Below are 11,320 nucleotides of genomic sequence, written 5' to 3' on the forward strand. Positions count from 1 at the left end.
GCTGAAGAAGAAGAAGAAGAAGAAGAAGAAGAAGAAGAAGAAGAAGAAGAAGAAGAAGGAGAAGAAGAAGAAGCTGAAGAAGAAGCTGAAGAAGAAGAAGAAGCTGAAGAAGAATAAGAAGAAGAAGCTGAAGAAGAAGAAGAAGCTGAAGAAGAAGAAGAAGAAGAAGAAGAAGATACCTGTTTCTTGTGGTGATTTAGTAAGCCTTTGTTGTAGTCTATGTTTTTGTAGAGTTATTGAAGTCCAGGATGGTGCACAGGGTGCCAGACCCGTCTCTCTCACAGCAAACAAATCTGTTCCTTCTGGTGAACTGTCAGCTTTTATTAAATTCTGATACAGGAAACCACCAAAAGTTGTTGATAAAAGAGGCAAGAAGGCCTACTGATGTCTTTGAAGAAAAATAGAGAGAGAGAGAGGGGGGTGGTGGACTGAGTTAGAGTATTAGTGTGATGGGGAGGAACAATAAAGAGAGAATGAGTGAGAGAGAAAGTAAGAGTAAAGAAGGGAGACAAATGGACAAATATAAGAAATGAAACATACACAACACAAGACAATGAGAGGATCTGCTAAAAATAACAGCAAAATCTTTCTCCAATCACACTTTTGTTTTAAAGATTTTTAAAAGCCTTATCAGAGGAGAAAGGGCAACATTCGTGACTATTTTCAGGATTTCCAGACCTTGAGGTGGTGGTCATGGATGGAGAAGCAGTTAACTCTTCTTTGACTAGAGACTAAACCCGAATACTTGCAACTAAGGGATTCCACTAAATGTCCCTGGGGAGAGGCAACAAATTAACACTAAAAGGCACAATAATCAAACAGGTTCGCACGCAATATTGTCCCTCAGCCAAATATCACTTGCTCAACCTGAGGATATTGTAACAGATAATTAGTCAAGGTGCATTGCACACCTTCATTTGTTTTTGAAGGTTCTATATTTTTATATATTTTCTCTCGTTGGCCACAGGCATTGCAGTGCAGCTGCGAGGGGAAATCATTGAATCACCGTCTGTGAGTTATCAGAGGATGTGCAGATTAGTTACGGTTCAGTTCAGTCCATTATCGCTGAAGATTTGGGTATGAGACGCGTGTCTGCCAAGTTTGTGCCAGAACTGCTTTCAGCTGACCAAAAGGACACTTGGGTTTCACTTGCACAAGATCTTCTTGATTGTGTTAAGAACGATGAAAACTCTTTGAAAACTTTGCTTAGGCCTCTAAGCAGGTATCTCCAAGCTTTTGATAAAATTTGATGCAGATTCTCTGCTCAACTTTTTCTGTCATAGTCAATGCAATGATTACATGCTGCATATGTTCCAAGCACTACTGCAAACAGCAGGAAGTGAGCTTGAATGTTAAAACTTAGTGTGCATGCATGGCAGAGTTTGAGGCCAATTTATGCCAAACAGCTTCACTCTGTGGGCTTCAGCTTTGTTACTATGGGACAACAGTCTGGATACTTATTGATCAGACCATATATATATATATATATATATATATATATATATATATATATATATAGAGAGAGAGAGAGAGAGAGAGAGAGAGAGAGAGAGAGAGATGTGTAAATGCGTGCAATTCCTGCCATTCTAATGAGGGCAATGTCCTTTTTTGAAGCATGTCAAGGAATATATGAATAAGCTATCTCCATGATAACCATTATCTAGATTCTTATTAGGTATTGTTATTTAACACCAGACACAGATACAGTCCATAGTCCATAGACATATTATCAATGACACACCAAATGAGATCAGCATCGCTTTCTTAAAAGTAAGTATAAAAACTAGATAGATGGCTGGATGGACAGATGGAGGGAAGGACAAACAGAGAGATAGATGACAAGCGTCCACACACTTTCTGTCTACCAAATTTCCCTCACAAAGCACTGCGCAATCTGAAACTATGATAGAAGACATTTGCCCAAGGTTCCATGGAATGGGATCAAACCTGAAGCCATGTGGTTGCAAAGAGACCATCTTAATCACATATTCATATATAAAGGAGAAAAGAATATAAAACAAACAAAACATCTCTTAAATTACTTTTATTTATTTCATTATTAATTTTATATAACATATCATTATTAATTTTATATAACATATCTATGAACAAACATAATTATAGAACCTGTGATCTTTATATTACAATGTATAGCTGGAGATTGGTGTAGACCAGTGCTACTCAAAGTGGTGGTCCATGGACTGGTGCCAGTCCATGAGCCATCAGCTGCTGGTACATGGCGAGTTTCCAGAAAGGAAAGAAACATAAAATGCTTACGAAAAGCATATTTAATATTGTATTATTTGTTTACAAAATAAATATAAGATAAAAGATAATTGTCAACTTTTTCATTATATATATTGTTTCTGGTATGAATTAATATTACTAAGAAATATTACCGGTCCCTGGTACATTGAAAAAAAAAAAAAACTACCGGTACGCCACTTTAGATAGTTTGAGAAGCACTGTTGTAGACTATCCCTGAAAGTTAGGGGCTGCTTTACCTTTAGGCCCCAACTCAGTAACCTTAAAAAGACTCCCAGCAAGTTTCTCTTCATTCTGCAACTGTTTTTCTGTTAAGCAATAAGCACTTGATGTCACATAGAGTTCATCATAATTTGGACCTCCAAAACAACAGGAAGTGACTTGACTTGCAGGAAACTTAATTGATGTCAGGATTTTGCCTGAAATTGTTTTAAAAATAATAAAAGTCAGACAAATTATCCAAAATTTGAAAAATACTGAACCCATTAACATCCGGCATAGTTATTTCCCTCATAATTACCACTGTTGTTCCGATCACAATTATCTTCGATATTGCTGTCATAATTATGCTCACAACTATTATTATGTTTTATCATTTTCATTATCTCACTTGTAATTATCTTCATTATTACCTAAGATAATTGTTAGGAGGCACATGTACGCACACAACAGTTACTTCTGCTTACCAAATTCAATCACAAGGCTTCGGTCGGCTTGAGACTATAACAGAAGACACTTGCCCAAGGTACCACACAGCGGGACTGAACCCAAAACCATGTGGCTGGGAAGCAAGCTTCCTAACCACACAGCCATGCCTACACCTATCTTCAATATTTCTGTTCTGTGTTGTACTATACATTGGTGCATCCTTGGGGCACAATTCCAGAAACATAATCAGTTTCTCTATGAAAGAACATTACTAACATTACTAACTCAACCCCTTTTCCATTTCTGGACAAAGGGCTGTTGTCAAGGGTTACTCATGACTCTTCTCTCAATGCAATGTAACTGATTCTGAGACTAGAATTAACTCCAGTATTTGACTGGTCGCTTATTTCTTGAATCCAGAAAGACAAAAGGTAAAATTTACCACAGCAGGATCTTATTTCAGAGCACAGAACACTGGTGAATATATTTATGGCTCATGTGATGTTTTCATTTTCAAGAAACTGTTATTTGGCTGTTATTATTGCTGCAATATTGATATCAAATGTGTAGTGAAAAAAAAAACAATTAACAAAAACAACATGCTGAGTATTAAGACCTACAACAACGTAAACTTCAGTTAAGAAATAAAACATTTTATACCTGTTTCTGGGTCAATCTGGAATACTTTGCTACTATAATGGCTAGCTAACCATATTTTGTCATTTAAATCAATTGTCATTCCATCTGGTATCCCATACTCATGGAGTTCTTTGCCTTCAAAATCAATAACCACTTGTTCTCTGGCTAAAGAAGCAAACAGAATATTTATTGTTAAAATGAATATTTCCATGACAACATTGGAAGGGTTAATTAAATTTATTTTAGTTTGGATTCCATGTTTTAAACTGTTATTAAGAAATTTGTTTTCTGATTGCATGGACAATCTCTGTTAAGCTTTCCAACATCTCACAAATTACAAATACAAGACTAAATCTTATTTTAATGAAATTGTACACTAACTGGAGAAGCAAATAAAAATTATTTCAAGAATAAGTCATGGTAAATACAACTACAATAAATTTTATTGAATTGAATTAAATATTATTAAATATTTGTCACAAAATTGGAAGAGCAGCAGATCAAATGCCTTTTTGTTATTCCAAAGCAAGATTTTAGATTCTAAGTTGAAATTCTGCTTGAATTGTTAAGTTAGCAATTAAAAAAATACTTAAAACTGACAATACTTACAGATTTCTCCAGTTGAAATGTCATAGTCATAAGAAAATACTTTTTTAGGAAGAGAATGGGTGTAGAACATGGTTTTGTCATCTGCTGTCCATGCCATACCATTAGATATATTGGTCTTCTCTTTAATGGCATGGATTGATAAATCTTTATCAATTCGGTACAAATGTCCAGCTTCAGTTATTTCTAGTGTACCTTTGAATTCCTTTATTGTACCTAAAAGCAGAAAAGTTTAAAAAGTCATTCTTTCTACAAATTTCTGTGCTCCTCAAATGTTTTGTGTATAAAAGTGTTGATGTTGATAAGTTACTGACTGGCTAATCAAGAACGAGTATATCAGCCTGCAGGGAAATAAAATGGGCTTGCAGGCACAATTGCACCCACAGGCAGGGGTTTCCCCACCCCTGATCTACCCAATACACTCTAACTCCTTGTTCTGTAATAACACTCATCATTGGAGAAGGGCAAGTTTGAGTATATTGTGTGAAGGACGAAGGCAATCTGACGTGGCCTCTAAATTAGCCTCGTGAAGTAGGATGGGGGTCAGAGTTATGATGATGATGATGATGATGATGCAGTCAACACAGTGGGTGGGAAGATAAGAGAGTGCTATGAATGAGACAGGTGAAAAGGAAGAGGTGAGCAACAGGGTGATGAGGTGTAAGGGCCAGGGAGGGGGACAATAATGTAAAGTGAGAGATAGCAAGATTGAGGCTCGGCAGAGGACAAAACACCTCAGCCTCAAACCCTAACCCTTGTGTCTGGGTATATTTAGCTATGGGTGGTCAGGCTCACTGCAGCACCATTTATCGCCAGTCAGGACAGTCTTTGGTCATCTCCTCTGTGAGATGCAGCATCTTCAGATTAGTCTTCATCTTTTCCTCCCATGTTTTCTTTGGTCTCCGTCTTCCCCAAGGTGGCAGAAACAACAACATTGCAACATTGGAAACAGAAACTAGAGAAGACATAAAACAAACAAATACAAACCTGCCCACAGTCTGCCATAGCTGTCGCATTTACCATCGTTGAATCTATTCCCTGGTTTATCTGGATCTGCTGTGAGGAATGGTTTTACTTCATGACTCCCCCAGTCAAAATGACACAGTTTCGAGTAGTTGGATACAACATAACCACCAGATTCCCGAGGAACAATGAAGCTTATATTTCCATCTGGTAAATTCAAGAGAAGACAAAAAAAACAAAACAATATATTTTGACAATACAATGTGATAATGGATTAATATATAAAAAAAAGATATTGATATCATATTATAATGTAGAAGAGGTTGATATTCTATGATAATGAATAGTATTTCACCATTGTTATCGTCATCATTATTTTCCCTCTTTTCATGGTGGTGTAGGTTAGAATGGTGTACACCAAGCTCTTATTGCAGTCATCTTTGTCATGAATTCTAACATCAAGGACAGAAGGCTAATCCATTGTAGAGAGCATTCACATATGATCAGGTATCTATTCTTCCCTGACAGTTAAATTTTATGAACCAGAACTTATTCCTCAATACTAGTACTAACCACCAATTTTCTAAAACTCTGAAGTCAGAAAGAGAATTGACAATTAAGTAAAAACTAAATATGTATTTGAAAATACATATACTTCCTTATTTGGTATTTCACTGCATACATACAAATACAGCATGACCTGTATAAAAATTTACTTCAGGAGGCTTAAATAGAGACACAATGGAGAGAATATCAGTTTTAGTACTACATATTTTGATATCAACCCACCTGAGGCCACCGCTGATTCTACAAAACAAACTTTGAAGGGATCTAAATTAAAACCTTCCAACAAAATCTCATGTTAATTTATGTTAATTTATGTTCCAGACATCAGCTTAATAACATCAAAGTTATCCTACCAAATTCTTCATCATTATTAAAATTAATTGAAACAAAAGCTGTTTTGAGGGGAATATGGTAAAAAAAAGGTTTAAACATGAGCAGCATGGGTGTGGTTTCTCAGTGCTGCTTGGGACCTGTAACTCTTTCGAACACCTGCAGCAAAGACAAATGCTTCTTGCAGCAGGGGTTCATAGAGCTTACCAACCATGTGGATAAATGCCTTCATTCCATCAGGGAATTTTTCATTGAGTTCTTTGTGTTTCTTGACTGTGGCCAGCCATTGTGTGCAACATGTAACACAGTCGGGATATAAATATAATACAACATACATAAACTGACACTCAGTGAGTTATGACGACAAAAGTCCCAGTTGATCTGAACAATCAAACGGCCTTCTTTTGAAATTAATGTGCAAGTGGCTGAGTGCTCCACAGACAAACATACCCTTAACGAAGTTCTCATGGATATTCAGCATGACACAGGATGTGACAAGACTGGCCCCTTTGTAATTACAGGTACAGCTCATTTTTTTCCAGCTGAGTAGACCACAGCAACATGAAATAAAGTGTTATGTTCAAGGATATAAGACACTGCCAGGAATTGAACACAGGATCTTACAAGTGTAAGCCAAATACCTTTACAACTATACCAAGCATCTTGTTGTTGTTGGCACTCCGTTGCTTACGATGTCGAGGGTTCCAGTTGATCCAATCAACGGAACAGCTTGCTCGTGAAATTAACGTGCAAGTGGCTGAGCACTCCACAGACACGTGTACCCTTAACGTAGTTCTCGGGGATATTTAGCGTGACACAATGTGACAAGGCTGACCCTTTGAATTACAATCACAACAGAAACAGGAAGTAAGAGTGAGAGAAAGTTGTGGTGAAAGAGTAGAGCAGGGTTCACCACCATCCCCTGCCGGAGCCTCGTGGAGCTTTAGGTGTTTTCGCCCAATAAACACTCACAACGCCCGGTCTGGGAATCGAAACCGCGATCCTATGACCGCGAGTCTGCTGCCCTAACCACTGGGCCATTGCGCCCCCACCAAACATACATAGATATATATACATATACTTATACATACCAACTTCACACTTGGTGTGGGTGTTGTCTACAGGATTCCACTTGTGTATACCTCCAGGTTCAATATCAAGAAACAGCAAGGATTTAGTACTTTCCTCCCAATGAGGTGCTTCTCCAGTTTTTTGACAGACATTCTTCAAGACAACAGACACAGACATCTTGTTTCTGAAACAAAAAATAGAATTAGAAAAAAAAAGAAAGAAAGAACTGATACAAGAACATAAAGTGTTTAATGTTTTGATTAAACAGCTTGACAGTCTTTCAATGTCCAACAATTTATATATACATACACATATAGACGTACACCAACACACACACACAGAGCAGATAGACAGCTATTTTTTTTATTACCCACGAGGGGCTAAACAGAGCAGATAGACAGCATTGTGATAAAGAGGTGGCGATGGTGGCAGTGGAGTTAGTAGTAGTAGTAGTAGTAGTAGTAACAGCAATGGCAAAGAGGAGGAGGAGTAAAAAAGATTTCTGATTTAGGCATAATGCAGCTAGCTAGCTACTACTACTACTATTACTACTATTGATATAACGATGTAGAGGTCAACAGATCTGTAACTACTACTACTACTATTACTATTACTACTATTGATATAACGATGCAGAGGTCAACAGATCTGTAACTACTACTACTACTACTACTATTACTACAACGATGCAGAGGTCAACAGATCTGTAACTACTACTACTACTACTACTACTACTACTACTACTACTACTATTACTACTATTGATATAACGATGCAGAGGTCAACAGATCTGTAACTACTACTACTACTACTACTATTACTACTATTGATATAACGATGCAGAGGTCAACAGATCTGTAACTACTACTACTACTAGTAGTAGTAGTAGTAACAATGACAGGGAGGAGGGGGAGGAGATTGAGGAGGAGGAGGAGGTGGTTTCTGATTTAGGCATAAGGTCAACAGCTTTGAGAGGAGGAGACTTTGTTGATTACATCGATCCAGTCCTAGACAGGTACCTTTCTGACTGAAAAGACTTTCCAACAGTGACTATCCCATCATTTTTTGTTTTAATTCCTTCAGGCATCATACATCTAATCACTAGAGTAGCTAGAGTGTGTGCCTACCAGGGAGCGGCCCTTCTGTTTGCCGCTCCGGGACCCCACAAAAAAATATTGCTTACAGCAATAGTGCCACCCCCTCCCCTAGCTACACTAGTGCATCTAATACTACATTTCTACGGTGATTGCCTATTTGGGACAATGTCTCATTTTGACTTAACACAAATGTCACTCGATCCCAGTTGGTTGTTCATTAATTTCCATAAAAAATTTTTATTTCTATACTTTCGTTTCTATGACCTGTCGAAGGCCACATATTTTGCTTTGAAATGAGAGCAGAAAGTGAAAGATGTATGTACGTGTATATGAAATGGACGTGTGTGTGTGAGAGAGAGAGAGACTGAGTGAAGGTGTGTGTTGTCATGTATGCATTTTTTTGCATGTAGGTGTAAATGGCACTCACTCGCTCGCTCTCTCACACACATTATCTTTCATATACACGTACATACATAAATACATATGCATATATCTTTTTTGTATGTATGTATATATGTATGTATGCGTGTGTGTGTGTGTGTGAGAGAGAGAGAGAGAGAGAGATTAGGTGGAGGTGTTTGTTCTCATACATGTATTTTTTTTTTTGCATGTATGTCTTAGTACCATTCACTCGCACTCTCTCTCTCTCTCTCTCTCTCTCTCTCTCTCTCTCTCTCTCTCACACACACACACACACACACACACACACACGCAAATATCCATTTCATATACACGTACATACATCTTTCACTTTCTCCTCTTTCATTTTCTGCTCTCACTTCAAAGCAAATGTCACCTTCCACAGGTCATGAAAGCAAAAGTAAATAAATAAAATATTTTTACGGAAATTAACCAGTTGGGATCGAGTGACATTTGTGCAAGTCAAAACGAAACATCGCCCATTTCTACTAAAGGCACTAAATTTTGGGGAGGAGGAAAGAGGGAGGAGGGAAGAGGGAGGAAGATCTGATATACATGGACATACATAAACACACACACATGCACGTGTCTTCTGCCACGCCTCTTCCACCTCGACACGAGTGTTTATAAAGTTTTTCACGGAAAGTAACGAAAGATAATGACAATTCTGAGACTCAACCCGAGTGATTTTCCATCTAATTATCTAATGTAGTGTTAGCTTAATATTCCATTATATTCGGTATCATTTCTAAAACATACAAAATGATTTAAGGGGAATGGGGCTGCTATTTCTGGCTGGCGAAATGACCACATAGCACTCGGGTGGCTTCAGGAAATGGAATGTGTAAAGAACGAAATGGTTAGATGTAAAACGAACCGATCTGTGGCTCGTATAGAAGTTGTTGCTTACTACCATTGCAAACTATATTGAGACGTCTTGTCGTCAAAGACGTACATGTAATCATTGGGTAAATTTATAGTTTCACACCAGATTTGCTTTCAGGGGGAGGGGAAAGAATGGGGAGAAAATTATCTCGTGCTGAAATCGAGTCTGGTGTGAAACTATAAATTTACCAGCGAGGGGAACACCCAATAATAGGCAGAATGAAAATTCTTAAGAACGGAAGAGAAGAACATACCTTTTTCTTATAATGCACAACTGTAATGTTCGTCTGGTCAGACTGTTGTTGCAAACTAATTCTATTTAGTGTACACCCGGTGTTTATTTATGCCAGTTACACATCACATAATTTGTTCGACTTGTAGTCTATCGCTTTAGGAACTCGCTTTTCCGAATAGTCTGTCCTTAAGTCGGTTTATATATTGAAGAAGTAGACTTGTATTAGTTTATATGCAAAGCATTAGAATAAGTATACCAAAGTGAAGTCACAAGAAATAAGAAGAGGGAGGGGAGGAGACAATTATTTCTACATCTAAGCATAAGATTGACCGTTTCGATGGGGAGACGGTTGACACAATTGACTACATTTATTTGACTGTTCTCAGGCAAAGTTGCATTCGGTGGAATTGGAACAAGTCAAGAGATTGTAATAATAATCTTTTCTTCTAAAGGCACAAGACCTGAAATTTGGGGAAGGGGACTAATCGATTATATCGGCCTCATTGTTTCACTGGTGCTTAATTTATCGACCTCGAAAGGATGAAAAGCAGAATCGACCACGGCGGAATTTGAACTCAGAATGTAAAGACAGACGAAATACCGCTAAACATTTTGCCCGGTGTGCTAACGATTCTGCCGGCTTGCCATCCTTTCTTCGCTATAGATCCAAGGCCTAACATCTCGTATTGTAGGTGGGGTTTGCTAGTCGAGTACATTGACACCAGTACTCAGCTGGTACTTATTTTGTCAGAGGAAAGTCGAATTTATCGGCATTTGAACCTAAAACATAAAGAGCTGGAAGAAATGCCTCTGATAATTCTACAATAGGCAGAGAGGGATTGGAAAAGATGGACAAAAATAAATAATGTAAGCGTATGCATTAATAAACACAAACCGGGTTCGGTGGGACCACGAGCTCCCGTGAAAATATTTCAGGGTTTCGCTAGATAAGATGTCTCTTAAAATTCAACGAAAAGAATAGGCGATTGCCAAAATATATTTTAGGTTAAAAAATGGTAGTCACCATTTTCAAAATAAATTTATGTCTAATATTTGTATACGTAAATTCTTTGTTTAAAACAATTTTTGTATCTCACGTTGTGAGATTTAAAAATACTAATTTTCTAATCTTTGTATCTTTTTAAAATTCTTCCAACCACTTGAAGAATTCAAATTTTTACGAGATTCTTTGTTTTTTCTTCAAATTTTCTACAGTGATGATGACAAAAATCATATTTTTCTTAGAGATTACATTTCCAAAAAAGGAGTATACTAGTCTTTATTTAAAATAATAATCTGATGTAATTTAGATTTGGCAGAGTTTCTACAGCTGGATGCCCTTCCTAACACCAACCACTCCGAGAGTGTAGTGGGTGGTTTTTCCATGCCGTTGGTACGAAGGCCAGTCAGGCGGTACTGGCAATGGCCACGCTCAAAATGGTGTATTTTACATGCCACCTGCATAGGAGCCAGTCCAGCGGCACTGGCAACAACCTTGCTTGAATGTCTTTTCATGTGCCACCAGCACAATATATATATATATATATATATATATATATATCATCATCATCATCATCATCATCATCGTTTAACG

The 11,320-nt window shown here is 37.5% G+C and overlaps 2 protein-coding genes across 3 annotated transcripts in view; both read right to left on the minus strand.

The window, feature by feature from the left end:
* The window catches only part of LOC106880394 (regucalcin), a 5,556-nt gene extending 4,152 nt beyond the window's left edge, over positions 1 to 1,404 (minus strand). Inside the window, exon 1 of one of the 2 annotated variants that reach the window (XM_014930308.2) lies at positions 180 to 1,402. The gene's annotated coding sequence lies outside the window, so the exon portion shown is untranslated. Of the gene's footprint in view, positions 1 to 179 lie in introns of both variants that reach the window. The other variant, XM_052974840.1, reaches the window with a different exon arrangement.
* A 625-nt stretch (positions 1,405 to 2,029) lies between these two features.
* Positions 2,030 to 7,530, minus strand: LOC106880392 (regucalcin). The gene is made up of 6 exons (XM_014930306.2): positions 7,460 to 7,530; positions 7,110 to 7,273; positions 5,146 to 5,328; positions 4,162 to 4,374; positions 3,574 to 3,717; positions 2,030 to 2,684 (listed from the first exon to the last, which is right to left on the minus strand). The coding sequence occupies exons 2-6, from the start codon at positions 7,264 to 7,266 to the stop codon at positions 2,476 to 2,478; spliced, it is 906 nt and encodes a 301-aa protein (XP_014785792.1). The 5' UTR covers positions 7,267 to 7,273; positions 7,460 to 7,530; the 3' UTR covers positions 2,030 to 2,475.
* Positions 7,531 to 11,320: the final 3,790 nt, after the last annotated feature.

This window comes from Octopus bimaculoides, chromosome 19 (genome assembly GCF_001194135.2).
Source record: "Octopus bimaculoides isolate UCB-OBI-ISO-001 chromosome 19, ASM119413v2, whole genome shotgun sequence".
In the NCBI taxonomy this organism is placed as follows: Eukaryota; Metazoa; Mollusca; class Cephalopoda; order Octopoda; family Octopodidae; genus Octopus; species Octopus bimaculoides.

Excerpts from the sequence above, each read along its gene's own strand:
- LOC106880392 (XM_014930306.2), bottom strand. The coding sequence starts at position 7,266 with ATGTCTGTGTCTGTTGTCTTGAAGAATGTCTGTCAAAAAACTGGAGAA. Across the intron at positions 5,329-7,109 it reads CCACACCAAGTGTGAAGTTG|ATGGAAATATAAGCTTCATT; the intron begins GTATGTATAAGT and ends TGAATTTACCAG. Across the intron at positions 4,375-5,145 it reads CTATGGCAGACTGTGGGCAG|GTACAATAAAGGAATTCAAA; the intron begins GTTTGTATTTGT and ends TTCTGCTTTTAG.